The sequence below is a fragment of the Bubalus kerabau genome, chromosome 10 (genome assembly GCF_029407905.1).
Source record: "Bubalus kerabau isolate K-KA32 ecotype Philippines breed swamp buffalo chromosome 10, PCC_UOA_SB_1v2, whole genome shotgun sequence".
Taxonomy (NCBI): domain Eukaryota; kingdom Metazoa; phylum Chordata; class Mammalia; order Artiodactyla; family Bovidae; genus Bubalus; species Bubalus kerabau.
Genome location: NC_073633.1, coordinates 75,680,209 through 75,699,126, shown reverse-complemented (window position 1 = coordinate 75,699,126; position 18,918 = coordinate 75,680,209). Strand labels below are relative to the sequence as shown.

The 18,918-nt window shown below is 35.5% G+C and overlaps 1 protein-coding gene across 15 annotated transcripts in view; it reads right to left on the bottom strand.

The window, feature by feature from the left end:
- Window positions 1–18,918, bottom strand: part of KIAA0586 (KIAA0586 ortholog) — a 130,196-nt gene that overhangs the window by 75,464 nt on the left and 35,814 nt on the right. For all 15 annotated transcript variants that reach the window (XM_055538206.1, XM_055538193.1, XM_055538192.1 and 12 more), the window contains 5 exons: window positions 18,570–18,757; window positions 16,695–16,805; window positions 15,466–15,546; window positions 9,011–9,210; window positions 7,545–7,663 (listed from right to left, as the gene is read on the bottom strand). In XM_055538206.1, the coding sequence (XP_055394181.1) occupies window positions 7,545–7,663; window positions 9,011–9,210; window positions 15,466–15,546; window positions 16,695–16,805; window positions 18,570–18,757 (699 nt within the window). The remainder of the gene's footprint in view (window positions 1–7,544; window positions 7,664–9,010; window positions 9,211–15,465; window positions 15,547–16,694; window positions 16,806–18,569; window positions 18,758–18,918) is intronic.

Here is an 18,918-nt window from a genome sequence, read left to right as displayed (position 1 = left end):
AACCCAAATTCAAAAATATATGTCAATATGTCTCCTTTTTAGTTCCCATAATTCCATGTTTCAACATGATAAAAAATCAGAATATCTCTGTTATAAAACCTAAAAGCCCTACTCAAGCATAGGAAAACAAAAGTGAACATACATGCTTTTAAAGAAAACAGAACAGAATCTAAACACCCTCTATATTAGACCATCTTTCCTTAGGGCGACAAAGCCTGAATTAGTTCCCTGAAACCGCCACCTGACCCATGTGATGGACTGCGAAGAGGACCGTTACTAGCCCTGCTTTGTGCTAGCAGGAGAGACTGCTGGACAATGCAAACACTCCAAAATACGCCATCAAGACATTCTGACCTAGCAATGAGGAAAAAGTATCTGGCAGTTTGGATAATATTCCTTATAAACTGGATGAATCTTTGGAGATACTTGTTTGCTTTCCTGGACTGGTCTCCTTGTCTTGGGATTGCTGAATACCATCTCCACAACTAGAATCTTGACCAAAAGCTATGGGAGTCCAACTGCCTGTTTCTCCAAGGCATATTTCATGGTGCTTTGCCTTCTCTTTAGCTTCTAGTTCTTTTTTATTTCAGTTTCATTTTGACTGACATTTTCCATCTGTTGCTTTTTCAACAGATTTTGAAATATTCTTGGAGCAATTATTTGGATGAATTGGTTTTCGTTTTCTTTTGGATTTGTATTCCTAGATGTCTTCTTTCAAAAAAGTTTCTTCTAACATGACAAAATGACTTTATCACTAGGTGTCAGTCAAGAGTTAGCCTCTAAGGGAACTGATTACTGGCTAGATCTGTCTCTTTCCTTTTGACTCCCCCTCTTCTCCTCTTGGTCACCTCTATCTCCTTCCTCCCTCTTCCCTTCTCTATGTTACTCTGTGAACCTCTCTGACTGTTCCAGACCATGGAGAGCACATAGGGAATTGATTACTAGCTACATTCCTCTCTCCCGTTTTGATTCCCCCTCTTCTCCTTCTGGTCACCTCTATCTCCCTCCTCCCTCTTCTCTTCTCCATGTAACTCTGTGAACCTCTCTGTGTGTCCCTCACTGTGGAGAATCTTTTTACCACTAACCTAGATGGTTTATCATCCATGTTGTATGGCTGGAGAAGCCTTGAAGCTACTGTAAGAATAAGACTGAAAGCCAGAGGCAAGAGGCTTAAAACCAAAACTTGAGAACATCAGAAAACTCCTGACTCTAGGGAACATTAATTGACAAGAGCTCATCCAAAAGGCTCCATACCTACACTGAAACCAACCTCCACCCAAGAGCTAACAAGTTTCAGAGCAAGACATACCAAGCTAATTCTCCAACAATGCAGGAACATAAGCCTGAGCATTGAAATATAGGCGGCCAAAAGTCACACCAAACCCATAGACACCTTAAAACTCACTACTGGACACTTCCTTGCACTCCACAGGGAAGAGATCCAGCTCCACCCACCAGAACACCAATGCAAGCTTCCCTAACCAGGAAACCTTGACAAGCCACTTGTCCAACCAAACCCACAGGGAGGAACCTCCATAAAAAAGAGGAACCACAAACTTCCAGCATACAGAAAGGCCAATCTAATCAAGATGAAAAGGCAGAGAAATATTCAGCAGGTAAAGGAACATGATAAATGCCCACCAAACCAAACCAAAGAGGAGGAGATATGGAGTCTACCTGAAAAAGAATTCAGAATAATGATAGTAAAAATGATCCAAAATCTTTAAAACAAAATGGAGTTACAGAAAAATAGTCTGGAGACAAGGATTGAAAAGATGCAAGAAAGGTTTAACAAGGACCTAGAAGAAATAAAAAAGAGTCACTCAATAATGAATAATGCTGGATGCTTGGGGCTGGTGCACTGGGACGACCAAGAGGGATGGAATGGGGAGGGAGGAGGGAGGAGGGTTCAGGATGGGGAACACGTGTATACCTGTGGCGGATTCATTTTGATATTTGGCAAAACTAATACAATTATGTAAAGTTTAAAAATAAAATAAAATTTTTTAAAAAATGAATAATGCAATAACTGAGAACAAAAATACTCTGGAGGGAACCAACAGTAAAATAACTGAGGCAAAAGATAGGATAAGTGAGGCAGAAGATAGAATGGTAGAAATAAATGAATCAGAGAGGAAAAAAGAAAAACGAATTAAAAGAAATGAGGACAACCTCAGAGACATCTGGGACAATATTAAACACCCCAACATTCAAATCATAGGAACCCCAGAAGAAGACAAAAAGAAAGGCCATGAGAAAATACTTGAGGAGATAATAGTTGAAAACTTCCCTAAAATGGGGAAGGAAATAGCCACCCAAGTCCAAGAAACCCAGAGAGTCCCAAACAGTATAAACCCAAGGCGAAACACCCCAAGACACATATTAATCAAATTAACGAAGATCAAACACAAAGAACAAATATTAAAAGCAGCAAGGGAAAAACAACAAATAACACACAAAGGGATTCCCATAAGGATTACAGCTGATCTTTCAATAGAAACTCTTCTGGCCAGAAGGGAATGGCAGGACATACTTAAAGTGATGAAAGAGAAAAACCTACAACCCAGATTACTGTACGCAGCAAGGATCTCATTCAAATATGAAGGAGAAATCAAAAGCTTTACAGACAAGCAAAGGCTCAGAGAATTCAGCACCACCAAACCAGTTCTTCAACAAATGCTAAAGGATCTTCTCTATACAGGAAACACAGAAAAGGTTTATAAACTAGAATCCCCCCCAAAAAGTAAATGGCAATGGGATCATGCTGCTGCTGCTAAGTCGCTTTAGTCATGTCCAACTCTGTGTGACCCCATAGACGGCAGCCCGCCAGGCTCCCCTGTCCCTGGGATTCTCCAGGCAAGAACACTGGAGTGGGTTGCCATTGCCTTCTCCTAATGGGATCATACTTATCAATAATTACCTTAAATGTAAATGGGCTGAATGCCCCAACCAAAAGACAAAGACTGGCTGAATGGATGCAAAAACAAGACCCCTCTATATGCTGTCTACAAGTGACCCACCTCAAAACAAGGGACACATACAGACTGATAGTGAAGGGCTGGGAAAAGATATTTCATGCAAGTGGAGACCAAAAGAAAGCAGGAGTAGCAATACTCATATCAGATAAAACAGACTTTGAAATAAAGGCCGGGAAAAGAGACAAAGAAGGACACTACATAATGATCAAAGAATCAATCCAAGAAGATGATATAACAATTATAAATATATATGCACTCAACATAGGAGCACCACAATATGTAAGGCAAATGCTAACAAGTATGAAAGGGGAAATTAACAGTAACACAATAATAGTGGGAGACTTTAATATCCCACTCACACCTATGGATAGATCAACTAAACAGAAAATTAGCAAGGAAACACAAACTTTAAATGATACAATGGACCAGTTAGACCTAATTGATATCTATAGGACATTTCACCCCAAAACAACGAATTTCACCTTTTTCTCAAGTGCACACAGAACCTTCTCCAGGATAGATCACATCCTGGGCCATAAATCTAGCCTTGGTAAATTCAAAAAAATTGAAATTATTTCAAGTATCTTTTCTGATCACAATGTGAAAAGATCAGATGTCAACTATAGGAAAAAAACTATTAAAAATACAAACATATGGAGGCTAAACAACATGCTTCTGAATAACTACCAAATCACAGAAGAAATTTTAAAAAATCAAAATATGCACAGAAACAAATGAAAATGAAAACACAACAACCCAAAATCTATGGGATTCAGTAAAAGCAGTGCTAAGGGTAAGGTTCATAGCAATACAAGCTTACCCTAAGAAACAAGAGAAAAATCAAATAAATAACCTAACTTTATACTTAAAGCAACTAGAAAAAGAAGAAATGAAGAAGCCCAGGGTTAGTAGAAGGAAAGAAATCATAAAAATTAGGGCAGAAATAAATAAAAAAGAAACAAAGGAGACCACAGCAAAAATCAACAAAGCTAAAAGCTGGTTCTTTGAGAAGGTAAATAAAATAGACAAACCATTAGCCAGTCTCATCAAAAAAAAAAAAAAGGAGAAGAATCAAATCAACAAAATTGGAAATGAAAATGGAGAAATCACAACAAACACAGAAATACAAAGGATCATAAGAGACTACTATCAGCAACTATATGTCAACAAAATGGACAACTTGGAAGAAATGAGCAAATTCTTAGAAAAGTATAACTTTCCAAAACTGAACCAGGAAGAAATAGAATATCTTAACAGACCCATCATAAGCATGGAAATCGAAACTGTAATCAGAAATCTTCCAGCAAACAAAAGCCCAGGACTAGACGGCTACACAGCTGAATTGTACCAAAAATTTAGAGAACAGCTAACACCTATCCTACTCAAACTCTTCCAGAAAATTGCAGAGGAAGGTAAACTTCCAAACTCATTCTATGAGGCCACCATCACCCTAATACCAAAACCAGACAAAGATGCCACAAAAAAAGAAAACTACAGGCCAATATAACTGATGAACATAGATGCAAAAATCCTTAACAAAATTCTAGCAAACAGAATCCAACAACATATTAAAAAGATCATACATCATGACCAAGTGGGCTTTATCCCAGGGATGCAAGGATTCTTCAATATTCACAAATCAATCAATGTGATACATCACATTAACAAATTGAAAGATAAAAACCATATGATTATCTCAATAGATGCAGAGAAGGCCTTTGACAAAATTCAACATCCACTTATGATAAAAACCCTCCAGAAAGCAGACAGAGAAGGAACATACCTCAACATAATAAAAGCCATATATGACAAACCCATAGCAAACATTATCCTCAATGATGAAATATTGAAAGCATTTCCCCTAAAGTCAGGAACAAGATAAGGATGCCCACTCTCACCACTACTATTCAACATAGTTTTGGAAGTTTTAGCCACAGCAATCAAAGCAGGAAAAGAAATAAAACGAATTCAGATTGGAAAAGAAGAAGTAAAACTCTCACTGTTTGCAGATGACATGATCCTCTACATAGAAAACCTTAAAGACTCCACCAGAAAATTACTAGAGCTAAACAATGAATATAGTAAAGTTGCAGGATATAAAGTTAACACACAAATTTCCCTTACATTCCTATACACTAACAATGAGAAAAGAGAAATTAAGGAAACAATTCCATTCACCATTGCAACGAAAAGAATAAAATACTTAGGAATAAATCTACCTAAAGAAACAAAAGACCTATATATAGAAAACTATAAAACACTGATGAAAGAAATCAAGATGACACAAACAGATGGAGAAATATACCATGTTCATGGATCAGGACAATCTTTATAGTGAAAATGAGTATATTACCCAAAGCAATCTATAGATTCAATGCAATCCCTATCAAGCTACCAATGGTATTTTTCACAGAAGTAGAACAAATAATTTCACAATTTGTATGGAAATACAAAAACCTTGAATAGCCAAAGCAATCTTGAGAAAGATGAATGAAACTGCAGGAATCAACCTGCCTGACTTCAGACTATACTACAAAGCTACAGTCATCAAGACAGTATGGTACTGGCACAAAGACAGAAATATAGATCCATGGAACAAAACAGAAAGCCCAGAGATAAATCCATGCACCTATGGACACCTTATCTTTGACAAAGGAGGCAAGAATATACAATAGAGAAAATACAATCTCTTTAACAAGTAGTGCTATGGAAACTGGTCAACAACTTGTAAAAGAATAAAACTAGAACATTTTCTAACACCATACACAAAAATAAACAAAATGGATTAAAGATCTAAATGTAAGACCAGAAATTATAAAATTCCTAGAGGTAAACATAGGCAAAACACTCTCTGACATAAATCACAGCAGGACCCTATATAAACCACCTCCCAGAGTAATGGAAATAAAAGCAAAAATAAACAAATCAGAGCTAATTAAACTTAAAAGCTTTTGCACAATGAAGGAAACTGTAAGCTAGGTGAAAAGACAGCCTTCAGAAAAGGAGAAAATAATAGCAAATGAAGCAATTGACAAAGAATTAATCTCAAAAATATACAAGAAACTCCTGCAGCTCTATTCCAGAAAAATAAACAACCCAATCAAAAAAGGGGCCAAAGAACTAAACAGACATTTCTCCAAAGAAGACATACAGATGGCTAACAAATACATGAAAAGATGCTCAACATCATTCATTATCAGAGAAATGCAAATCAAAACCACAATGAGGTACCATCTCACTCCAGTCAGAATGGCTGCCATCAAAAAGTCTACAAACAATAAATGCTGGAGAGGGTGTGGAGAAAAGGGAATCTTCCTACACTGTTGGTGGGAATGCAAACTAGTACAGCCACTATGGAGAACAGTGTGGAGATTCCTTAAAAAACTGGAAATAGAACTGCCATACAACCCAGCAATCCCACTGTTGGGCATACACACCGAGGAAACCAGAATTGAAAGAGACACGTGTACGCCAATGTTCATCGCAGCACTGTTTACAATAGCCAGGACATGGAAGCAACCTAGATGTTCATCAGCAGACAAATGGAGAAGAAAGCTGTGGTACATTTACACAATGGAATATTCAGTTTAGTTCAGTTCAGTCGCTCAGTCGTGTCCGACTCTTTGCAACCCCATGAATCGCAGCACGCCAGGCCTCCCTGTCCATCACCAACTCCCAGAGTTCACTACTCAGCTATTAAAAAGAATGCATTTGAATCAGTTCTAGTGAGGTGGATGAAACTGAAGCCTATTATACAGAGTGAAGTAAATCAGGAAGAAAACCACCAGTACAGTATACTAATGCATATATATGGAATTTAGAAAGATGGTAACAATGACCCTATATGAGAGACAGCAAAAGAGACACAGATATAAAAAACAGACTTTTGGACTCTGTGGGAGAAATCGAGGGTGGGATGATTTGAGAGAATAGCATTGAAACATGTATATTATCATATGTGAAACAGATTGCCAGTCCAGTTCAATGCATGAGACAGGGTGCTTAGGGCTGGAACACTGGGATGACCCTTAGGAATGGATGGAGAGGGAGGTGGGAGGGGGGTTCAGGATGGGGAACACACATACACCCATGGCTGATTCATGTCAATGTACAGCAAAAACCACTATAATACTGTAAAGTAATTAGCCTCCAATTAAAATAAATATATTAATTTTTTTAAAAGTTAGGCTCTAAATGAGAAAAACCCTTATTTATAAGTAATTTAAAACCTAGTGAGTGAGACAGATATACAAACCAATCATAATACAATTTGATAGTTACTATAACAAAGATACACATACACAAAGTGCTACAGGAAATAACAGAGAGATTTAGGGGGAAGGGGACAGAGGCTGGTAGAATAATCTGAATGCTACAGTATGGCATAAGAACGTAAGGGAGAAATAACTTCCTCTACAGAGAACTGAGAGGTCATACTGAAAAGAAAAGGACTTTTATCTTTTGTCAACTAAGGACTACATGATTTCTAGAATACATAAATTTGCAATGACCTGAAGGTTTTGTCTTTTAATAACAGAAAAAGCTAAAAGATTCCACTTTACTTACCAATGTCGGAAGTCACTGGCTCACTGGCCTCACTCACTGAGACACTGATGTTAGCTGTGGCCTGCTGCTGGACTGGAAGGAGCCCAGAGATCATTCTTGACATTATTTCTTGTTCTACCCTGAGGGAAAAAGTTAAGGATTCCTAAATTTAGTTGAAATATATAAATGGTTAGAAATATCACCCCTAAAAATAACTGGTACCCACAGACACAAAAATTTACATGTGAAAGTAGTCATCCTGAAAGCTGAACCTGGAAAAGAAGAAAAAACTCAAAAATATCTCCTAGCAAAACACATCAAATCTCTGTGTTAAAGATAGTTTATCAAATTAAAATCTTTCTGATCAGTCTAATGAAAAGTTTAAAAGACCTCATAAATTCAAAATAAGGATAGGTCAATGACTACCTGGCATATCATGCACCTAAAATGTTGGGTTCCCTACTCTGAAAGCACGTATAAAACCCCAACAAGATCAAAGCTAGAAAAGATCAGCCACACTCTCTTCAAAGGAGTAAATATATATACTGCAACACAGGCAGTTTTCCCCTAAAAAGGAAAAAAACTTATTTTCAAGGTCATTATTAGGAAGGGAAAGTAGGAGAGGAAAAGGAAAGGAAACACAATGGGAGATTGTTTCTGTACATTTCTTCAGAGACGCTAACACGCTTCTTTATTATTATTATTGTTATACAAGTAACAGATGTTCATTGTAGAAAAATCAGAGAAAACATAAAAGCTAAAAAAAAAAAAAGAGCTCACTCACAATCTCAGATTCAGGAATAAACAAGGTTAATTAACAATTCGGTATTATTTTTCAATATTTTTCCCGTGCACATTCATTTTTGAGTGAGCTCTTCTAAACTATGGTTGCATCCCTGGTATCCTCCTTCATTTATGCACCAGTATGTTATTAATATCTTTCTATATCATTAAATATTCTTTTAAACCCAATCTTGCTAACTGTATTAATAGTCAATTGTATAGTTTATTACATAGCTTCTTTAAGGCTTCTCACAGGTAAAAGTAAGTATAAAAATAGAGTTCATAAGTTTATATACATAATATATACATGATAAAACAGTGCCTTGTTTGCAGTAAGCACTACAATACAAATGATAAGTATTCTATGGCCTACTGGTAGAACTAATTATTTCCTTAGGATAAATTTCTGGAAATGAACCACTGGATCAAAGAACGTGAACATTTTTAATGCTCTTTTGTCACTCAACAATAGCCTCTTTTGCTATAATAGACAGCCTATGTACAAATATTCAAGAACAGAAATAATACCTCCAACAGTTAGTTAAACCCTCAGCATCACATCAGATAGTGTCCAGTGACTAGTACAGCAAAGAAAAAATTTAATAAACAAAAAGAGACAAGGAAGATATTTAACCAAAACTTAATACATTCTATTTATACTTGCTACTACAATTCTGTTCAGCCCACCAACACTATAAACTCACCACTGAATTAAGCTATTTTCCAATGTTTCTTTTCTGTGAATTACTTTATCCAGAATATCAGTAGTGGGTTGAGAAGTAGAAGTAGAAGCAACTGGCGGAAATGGAGGGCCATTATATTTTGTAGAAACAGCTTTAACACTTCTATTAAACTCCAGAATTGGTTCAGAGTATTCTGAAATTTCATCACATTTTTCTTCTTCCTGGCAATAATTAAAAAAAGAACTATTATATTCAAGTAACTGTTCAACACTTACTGAATGACAAGTATAGGTGGGGAACGTAAATAGGTGAATTAACCAACACTTCTAAATTAATAAATATTATTTTCTAATTTGGTGGTATCACTATTTATAATACATACATTTGTCATATAAATCACATCAAAGAAACTCTAATTATACAATTATTTTGTCTTTTAAAACCCAATATTCATTTTAAATAGTCAAAAACAAACTAGAGAACTTGGTTATTCCTGCATAAAACATTACTAACATTTCCCCCTATATATTTATTAATTTATTATCATAGTAAAACTGATACTTCCAAATATTGCTGTTACTCTTATGGAACATATAGTGGAGGACAAAGGAACCTGGTGTGCTATGAGACCCATGGGGTCTCAAAGAGTTGGACATGACTTAGCAACTGAACAGCAAAAATGCAGTTAGGTTATTTTACACATTAATTGTGCCATCACATCAGGATCCAGTGTCATTTCTGGAATTTTTAAACTTTCTGTTATGAAAAATATAAGGAATGATGCTAAAGCTGAAACTCCAGTACTTTGGCCACCTCATGCAAAGAGTTGACTCATTGGAAAAGACTCTGATGCTAGGAGGGATTGAGGGCAGGAGGAGAAGGGGACGACAGAGGATACGATGGCTGGATGGCATCACTGATTCGATGGGCGTGAGTCTCAGTGAACTCCGGGAGTTGGTGATGGACAGGAGGCCTGGCGTGCTGCGATTCATGGGGTTGCAAAGAGTCGAATACGACTGAGCGACTGATCTGATCTGATCTGATCTGATACACATTTAAAGCTAAAAAAATAGCACTATATATAAATGACAAGAATCCCATCTACCTGTTCCCCCACTTTAAAATTACCAACTCATGACCAGCTCTATGTCATCTATACTTCCCCCATCCACTTTCCCCTTCACATATCATTTTGAAGTAAATCACAGATATCATATCATTTTATCTGTAAATAATCCAGTATGTACCTCAAAAAAAGTTAAGGATCTTTAAAAAGTGTAACTCAATAATATTCTATTGAAAAATGAATTCCACAGCTATTAAGTGGCAGAGCAAGGGCAGACACACTCCTCTTTGAAGTCCAAATTCTTTGCTATTTCTATAATGTTTCTTTCATTTGTACATTGAACAGCTGTCTAATGTCACTTCTACACATTAGGAACATAAAGATAAATAATATTCTTGCCTTCAAGACATTCATGTGGAGCTCACAAGAGAAAACATACCAGTGAGCAAGTAACTAATAGATATTACATATCTCTTAATATTTAAAATAAGGTTTTATTTTATGATAAACAAAGCTAGTCTTAGTTCTGAAAGTCTAAGAAACACGAACAAATGTCTTCTTGAAAGTCTACTGACACATCATTATTCAAATAGTCTTTATGTTCTATTTCTCCCATCCTTTATACAGGTTGGTGCAAAAAGTAATTGTGGTTTCAGGGCCTGAATTTTACATCATTCCAATTAGGCTCAAACACATCTTTACTAATCAAAATAGAAACCCTTATAATCAATACATTTTTGCCAATAAGTTGGTTTATTTCTCTAGCATATTCAAAAAACTCTTGGAAAGCATTTTCTGCCTCCTGCTGGTTGTAGAAGCATTTTCCCTGCAAAAAGTTGTCTAGATGCTTGAAGAAGTGGTCGTTGGTTGAGGAGAGGTCAGGTGAATACGGCAGATGAGGCAAAACTTCATAGACCAATTCATTCAATTTTTGAAGCACTGGTTGTGTGATGTGTGGTCAGGTGTTGTGGAGAAGAACTGGGCCCATTCTGTTGACTAATGCTGGTTGCAGGCATTGCAGTTTTTGGTGTCTTCTCATCAATTTGCTGAGGATACTTCTCAGACGTACTGGTTTTGCCAGGATTCAGAGAGCTATAATGGATCAGACCAGCAGCAGATCACCCAACAGTGACCATGACACTTTTTTTGGTGCAAGTCTGGCTTTGCGAAGTGCTTTGGAACTTCTTCTCAGTCTAACCATGGAGATGGTTGTTGCTGGTATAAAATCCAATTGGTATAAAATCCAATTTTCGTCATACATCACAATCTGATCAATAAACAGTTCACTGTTGCATAGAATAAGAGAAGGGAACACTTCAAAAAGATGAATTTTTTTCCTTCGTAGGCAGCTCACAAAACAACCACTTATCAAGCTTTTTCACCTTTCCAATTTGCTTCAAATGCCAAACGACCATAGAATTGTCGACATTGAGTTCCTGGGCAACTTCTCATGTAGTTGTAAGAGGGTCAGCTTTGATGATTACTCTCAATTAGTTGTCAAGTTCCATTGGCTGCCCACTACACTCCTCCTCTTCAAGGCTCTCATCTCTTTTACAAAACTTCTTGAACCACCACTGCCCTTTATATTCATTAGCAGTTCCACTGCACTTTACATTCATTACCATTCATTCAGTTAAGTTCAGTTCAGTCACTCAGTTGTGTCCGACTCTTTGCAACCCCAAGAACTGCAGCACACCAGGCCTCCCTGTCCATCATCAACTCCTGGAGTTCATTAGCAGGGGCCAAATGCATTGCTGATGTTGTGAGTTGTCTCCACTGCTTCATAACCAATTTTGAACTTGAATAAGAAAATCACTCAAATTTGCTTTTTGTCTAACATCAATAGTCTAAAATACATATAAAGAGCAAGTAATAATTCATTAACAAAAAACATAAAGCAAGAAATGTGCATTAAAATGATGTATAACATAACCACATTTAAGAATGTATTCCAATATCAAGTGGCAAAGTTTAACAATGCAAAACCACAATTAGTTTTGTGCCAATCTAATATTTTACTTCCTCCTAATTTTTCTCTCTTTGTATTTAACCATTTCTATCATTTCTATAACTCTTCCTGCTATATGGGCTCTTCTCTTGGATCTCAGACCCCTCCCAACTTTTTTCCTCAATATGAACTACACAGTAACTTTGTCAATAATCTAGAAATTAAAACAGAGAAATGTAACAGAAGAAGGAACAGACTGGAGAGAAGGAAACCAAAGAGAATAAAAAAGAAAAAGGAAGTAGGAAGCAAGAGAGATGAGATGCAGGTGGGAAACAACTAACAATCAAGTTCCATGGAGGCAGCTAGGTGACAAAGCTTTCCTGATGGCTCAGCGGGTAAAGAATCTGCCTGCAATGCAGGAGACACAAGAGATGCAGCTTCGATCCCTGGGTCAGGAAGATTCCCTGGAAGAGGAAATGGCAACCCACTCCAGTATTCTTGCCGGGAAAATTCCATGGAGAGGAGCCTGGTGGGCTTCAGTTCATGAGGGTCTCAAAGAGTTGGACACGACTGAGCAACAAAGCATAAACACTGTACTATAGAAAAACAACCTTATAATTTTTAAATATATTCAACTGCAAAGTAAAAGGAAGCTTCTCAAAGCACTATAACATAATACTGATGGTCAAAAGATACTCAACCATCAGAAAAAAGGCAAGAATGTCATCACCTCTCACCACTCCTTTTCAACACTGCACTAAGAAGTCCCTGCTAATGTAATCTGCAAGAAAAGAAAAGTAAAGGTATACGGATTGGGAAGAAATAAAACTACCTTTATTTGCAGATGACATGATTATATATGTAGAAAATCTAAAAAGAAACAACAAAAAGACTCCTGTTTTTAAACAGCAATTATGGTAAGGTTGTAGGAATCAAGGTTAATATATACAAGTCTATCACTTTCCTATATAACAACAATGAACAAGTAGAATTTGACATTAAAAATGCAATACCATTTACATTAGCATGCTCCCTTAAAATGAAATACTTAGGTATAAAACCTACAAAACATGTACAAGATCTATGAAGTGAAGTTGCTCAGTCGTGACCAACTCTTTACGACCCTCTGGACTGTAGCCTGCCAGGCTTCTCTGTCCATGGGATTCTCCAGGCAAGAATACTGGAGTGGGTTGCCATTTCCTTCTCCAGGGGATCTTCCCAACCCAGGGATCGAACCCAGGTCTCCCACATTGGAGGCAGACGCTTTAACCTCTGAGCCACCAGGGAAGCCCCTTAAGATCTATGAGGAAAACTATATAATTTAAATGAATGAAATAAAAAGCTAAGTGGAGAAATATTTCACGTTCATGGAGAGGAAGACTAAAGAACATTAAGATGTCAGTTCTTCCCAAATTGATCTACAGAGTCAATGTAATTCCAAGAAAAATCTCAACAAGTTATTTTGGAGATGTCAACAAACTTACTCTAAGAGTTATATGGAGAAGCAGAAGACCCTGAATAGCTAATATGATATTGAAGGTGAAGAATAAAGTTGGAGGACTGACAACACCTAACTTCAAGACTTACTATAAAGCAACAACAATCAAGGCAGTTGTTTTATCTGGCAAAAGAGCAGACAAATCAATGGAACAGAACAAAGGACCCAGAAATAGATCCACATAAATACAGTCAACTATTCTATGGCAAAGAAGTAAAGGCAATACAATGGAGCAAAGAGTCATTTCAACAAATGGCGCTGGAACAACCGGACATTCACAGGCAAAAAAATAAATTTAGACACTGAGCTTACACCCTTCACAAAAATTAACTCAGAATGGATTATAGGCCTAAAACTAAAATGCAAAACTATAAAACTAGAGATAACACAGGAGAAAACCTAGATGACTGTGGGTATGGCAATGACTTTTTAGTTCAGTTCAGTTCAGTCGCTCAGTCGTGTCCGACTCCTTGCGACCCCATGAACCACAGCACGCCAGGCCTCCCTGTCCACCACCAACTCCCAGAGTTTACCCAAACTCATGTCCATTGAGTCGGTGATGCCATCCAACCATCTCATCCTCTGTCGTCCCCTTCTCCTCCCAGCATCAGGGTCTTTTCAAATGAGTCAGCTCTTTGCATCAGGTGACTTTTTAGATATAAGACCAAAGGGACAACCCATGAAAAAACTAACTGATAAGCTGGACTTCATTCAAATTAAACATTTTTGCTCTGTTGAAAAGAATGTCAAGAAAATTAGAAAATAAGCTACAGACTAGGAGAAAATATTTGCAAAAGACACATTTGATAAAGACTGTTAACCAAAATATACCAAAAAACTCTTAAAACTCAATAATAAGAGAACAACCCAAACTTTAAATTGGGCCAAAGACCTTCGGACAGCTCATTGAAGATGTACAGATGGCAAACAAGCATTTGAAAAATGCTCCACATCATATGCCATCAGGGAAATGCAAATTAAAACACAATAATATATCATTACACACCTGTTAGAATAGACAAAATCTGGAATACTGACAATACCATATGCTGGCAAGGATATGAAAAAGCAGGAACTATCATTCATTGTCGATGAGAATGCAAAATGGTACAGCAAGGATGACAAGACAGTTTAGCGGTTTCTCACAAATGGAAAGATACTTTTACCAGATAAGCCAGCAGTTGTGCTCCTTGATAACTACCCAAAGGAGTTAAAAACTTATGTCACAGATACTTATGGCAGCTTTATTCATAATTGACAAAACTTGTAAACAATCAAAATGTCCTTTAGTAAGTGAATGGCTAAACTGTGATCCATTTAGACAATGGAATATTATTTAGTGCTAAAAAGAAATGAGTTTTCAAGCCATGAAAAGATATGGAGGAAACTTAAGTAAATATTACTGAGAGAAAGAAGCCAATCTGAGAAAGCTGCATACTATATGATTCCAAGTATATGACATTCTGGAAAAGACAAAAGTATAAAGACAGTAAGAATATCAATGGTTGCTAGGGACAGGGGTGGGTAAGGGGAAGGATAAATAGAACACAGAGGACCTGAGGGCAGAGAAAATACTCTGTATAACAGAATAACAATGAATACATTTTTCCAAATCCATAGAATGTACAACATAAGGTCACCTACATACTTTGAATATGATGTGTCAGTGTAGATACATCAACTTTAACAAATTAAAATTGTTAGGATATATTGATAATGGGGGAGGCTATGCATGTGTGGATGTAGGGAACATACAGATAATTTTTGTACATCTCTCTCAATTTTGCTGTGATCCAAAACTGCTCTAAAAAAAAAAAAAGGTCTCAGGGGAATCCCCTGGCAGTTCATATGTTGCATGGTGCAGCAAAAAAAAAAAATTTAGTTAAAAAAAAAAAAAAAAGATAATCAAGTCACATGAAAAAATACTAGAAAAATAAATTGACAGGATTGCTAAGCTTTGTTACCTGTACAATATCAATTACTTCATCAAAGTTCATTCCTGGAAACTTCATCTCTTCTTCATCTGCCTTCGTAAATTCTGGAGCCTAAGAAAGCATTTTCAGAAAGTTTTGTTGCAAATTATACCTAATTTACTGTAATACCACCCACAGCATAAGCTTATAATTACATGCTTCTATTTTTTATGTTGATATCCTGCTCAGAAACAATGTAATTAGTAAATGAAATCCAAGCTAGTCTTCAAGTCATTAAGTTATCATTTCAATAGCTATAAAAAATTAGGTATCAGGTTTTCTATCAAGGACTCCATCAACAAAGCAACTTAAGTCAACTGATCAAGTTAATTATTGCGATTTTTCTCCTAAAGAAAAATGTTTATAAGGATATATAAGTTTACACATACACAAACTCACAAAAAGACAGATAAAGAATCAAATAATTTATAAGAAAATAAAGAAAACAATTATTTTACAAATATAGCCTCCAGGCCTCACAATATATAACCTCGTTATCAAAAACCACAATAGACAATTCCTTAGAGCACAATGACTAACAGTCTAAAAAATTATTATTTGAAATTATATATGTTTTAATAAACTTCTAGTTAAAAAAAATACTGATGAAAAATTAAATTAGGCACAAATGGCATTCGGGGTCATTCTATTTTCACTATTTTTGATTGTGAAAAATTGATGTTCTTCCTCTCCTTAAAACTATATGCTCAATAACTAAATTTGCTTAGAACAGATGAAACCCAAGGAAAAGTTACAGTGCTAGTCCTAATTCTGTCATTCAATCACAAGCAGCAAATAAATATTACTAGAAAGAAATGCATATTTTTGCATCATGTCAATAGTTTGATGACAAAGCAACATCCCAAAACATGAATTCTAATTGTCATTAGAAAATTCACATTCAGGAAAACTAATATAATTCCCATTTAAATCAAGATTCTTCTCCAAACAGACAGAAATTATTTCCTCACGTATGAGTCTTACAGCTTAAATTGCCAAAAAGTTACACTAAGGATGATCACTTTCAAAATGTTGATAAATGTAAAGGTCTTAATCAAACTCTTTTTTCCAAGTTCATAAGCAATTTCAAATTTGTTTTGAATCTTTTCCTTAAAACCTAAATAATTAAAATATATTATAATGGAAGACTTTGCACAGAATATCAGTTAAAGTCTATAATCAGATTATTCAAAGATATATGATACATTCCTAAGTAATACCTGTATCCAGGTTCTCAAAGGAGGAGAAGATGCTTCTTTGGGACCAGAAGGAGACAGACCGACCTCAGCACTACCATCAGAGATGCTGTCAATGTCTACATTGGGTAATACCTAAAACAGAATGCAACATCCAGCTTTCAGTTCATCACTTTGACTCACATATCTGTGAATCTAGGTATCAATAACATATTTAACTTTTTACTGCAAAGTCAATGGATAACAAATTTAAATTATGAAAGCATATTTTACAAAAACTGGAAAATAAAAGGGAAACACAAAGAATCCTACTTAAGACAACTTCATTTTTACTATCCCCCTTATCTTTTTATTATCCACTATGCATAGCTAAAATCTAAAACTGTTTCATTCCAGATTTTCCATTGTAATCAGGTCATAAATGCCTTACTATACTACCATATAGACTTCATAATTATATTTTAAATGATTGTACATATGCCTTTATTATTTTATCATTTCCTGTTGGTAAACGTTCAGGATATTCCTTACATACTCACTATTTGATAGATAGAAATATATCACTCCAAAAAATTTCATATGTATGTAAGGGTTTTTTCCCCTGACTTTGAATTATTTCATTATGATATACAGTCAGACATAAGAGTAACTTCTTGAGCCAAAAAGCATAATTATTTAAGATTCTTGGTAATTACTACTGAAATGCGATCCAAAAGAGATCTCTTTCCATCATCAAAACCATAATCAGTCACCCAACTTTCACTGAAATTAGATAATAGAAGTATTTCAGCAAGAACAGTTTTTAAATGGAGATATATGATTGTTATCTTAATTTGCATTACCATGGTAACTAGCAAGATTTAAATTATTCAGTTTGATATCTTATAAACTCGTTTTCCTCTAGAGTCTTACATTCTTTGAATATGAATTTCCTCTTATGTTTTCTTACTAATTTATGGAGGTTTTTATATTTAAAAATAAACCTATTATATTCCTTTCATATGTGCTCACTGTATGTCACTTCCCTTTTTATTTAGAAGTTTTTTACATATATAAGTTTTAAATTTTATAGAATCAAGTCTGTTTTCTATCATATCTGAGTTTCCTCCTCTCATATCCAGACTTAGCTTCAGTTTTGATAAGGACTGCATGCAGTTATCTTCTAATTCTTGTTTTTATATTTTGTAGCTATACTTCAGCCTATTGCCTATTTGGAACTCATTTGCTACATACAGTAAAAATTTAGAGTCTAAAAATGATCCATTTCCACACTGCTAACCAATTATAACATACGTCATTTCTTTTAAGAGAATCCTATTTCCCATTGACTAATGAAGTATCTATTACATACTACATTTTTTTTAAAAACTAAGAATATTTCTTAAATGGGACCAGTATCAAAACACTAAACTCTTTGTTCTTTCAAATATCAAAATGATCCTAAAGTTCAAGTTAAAGAAAAAATTAATGGTTTTTATTTTTAAAATACAATTTCACTTAAATCATACATTAACTTAGGAAGAATTGACAACCTGAATATTTAAAATTCACATACAAGTTCTCTCCCCATTAATTCAAGTCCTCATATATGTTTGTGTAAAGGTTAAAGTTTAATTATATAAACACATTAAGCCTTTTTAAAAATTAATTATAACATACTGTTCAATTATTCCCTTTGGAATATCATCAAGTCACCAGGATATGAGTCACTGGCTTAGAAAAGGTAGCTTAAACCATGCAGAACAAGGATAGTGATATCACAGAAATATCCTAGTTTTAAAGAATGAAAGATCCATCAGGAAAGCAAAGTCTTCATGAAGCAATACAACAGATTTTAAGCATTGAAGTTATGCCAAAGGTTTTATTTCTTAAACTTTTCTGGTCATACACACTGCATACCTGTACAGAAAGCTGAGGAGGATCCCTTTTTTCTGACTTCATTTCTACAACTGCTATGTTAGGTTTCTTTACTCCAGGTTCTATTTTTCGAGATGATGGTGGAATTGAAGTTGTCACTGTTACAGGGTGTGGCTTATTTACAATTACCCCAGCAGGTGGCATGGAATCACTATTACTTTGGGTTTGTCCTAAAAAATTCAGGGGAGAAAAGGAGTCAACCATTTCAGAAATAAAGAGAAAATTCTAATATATTACCTAGATCTTTATGGTTAAATTCTCATATGAAAGGAAAGCACTACCTTTCCTTTCCCTCTGCAATCATCTTTCCCTCTGTCATCACTATTGTCAT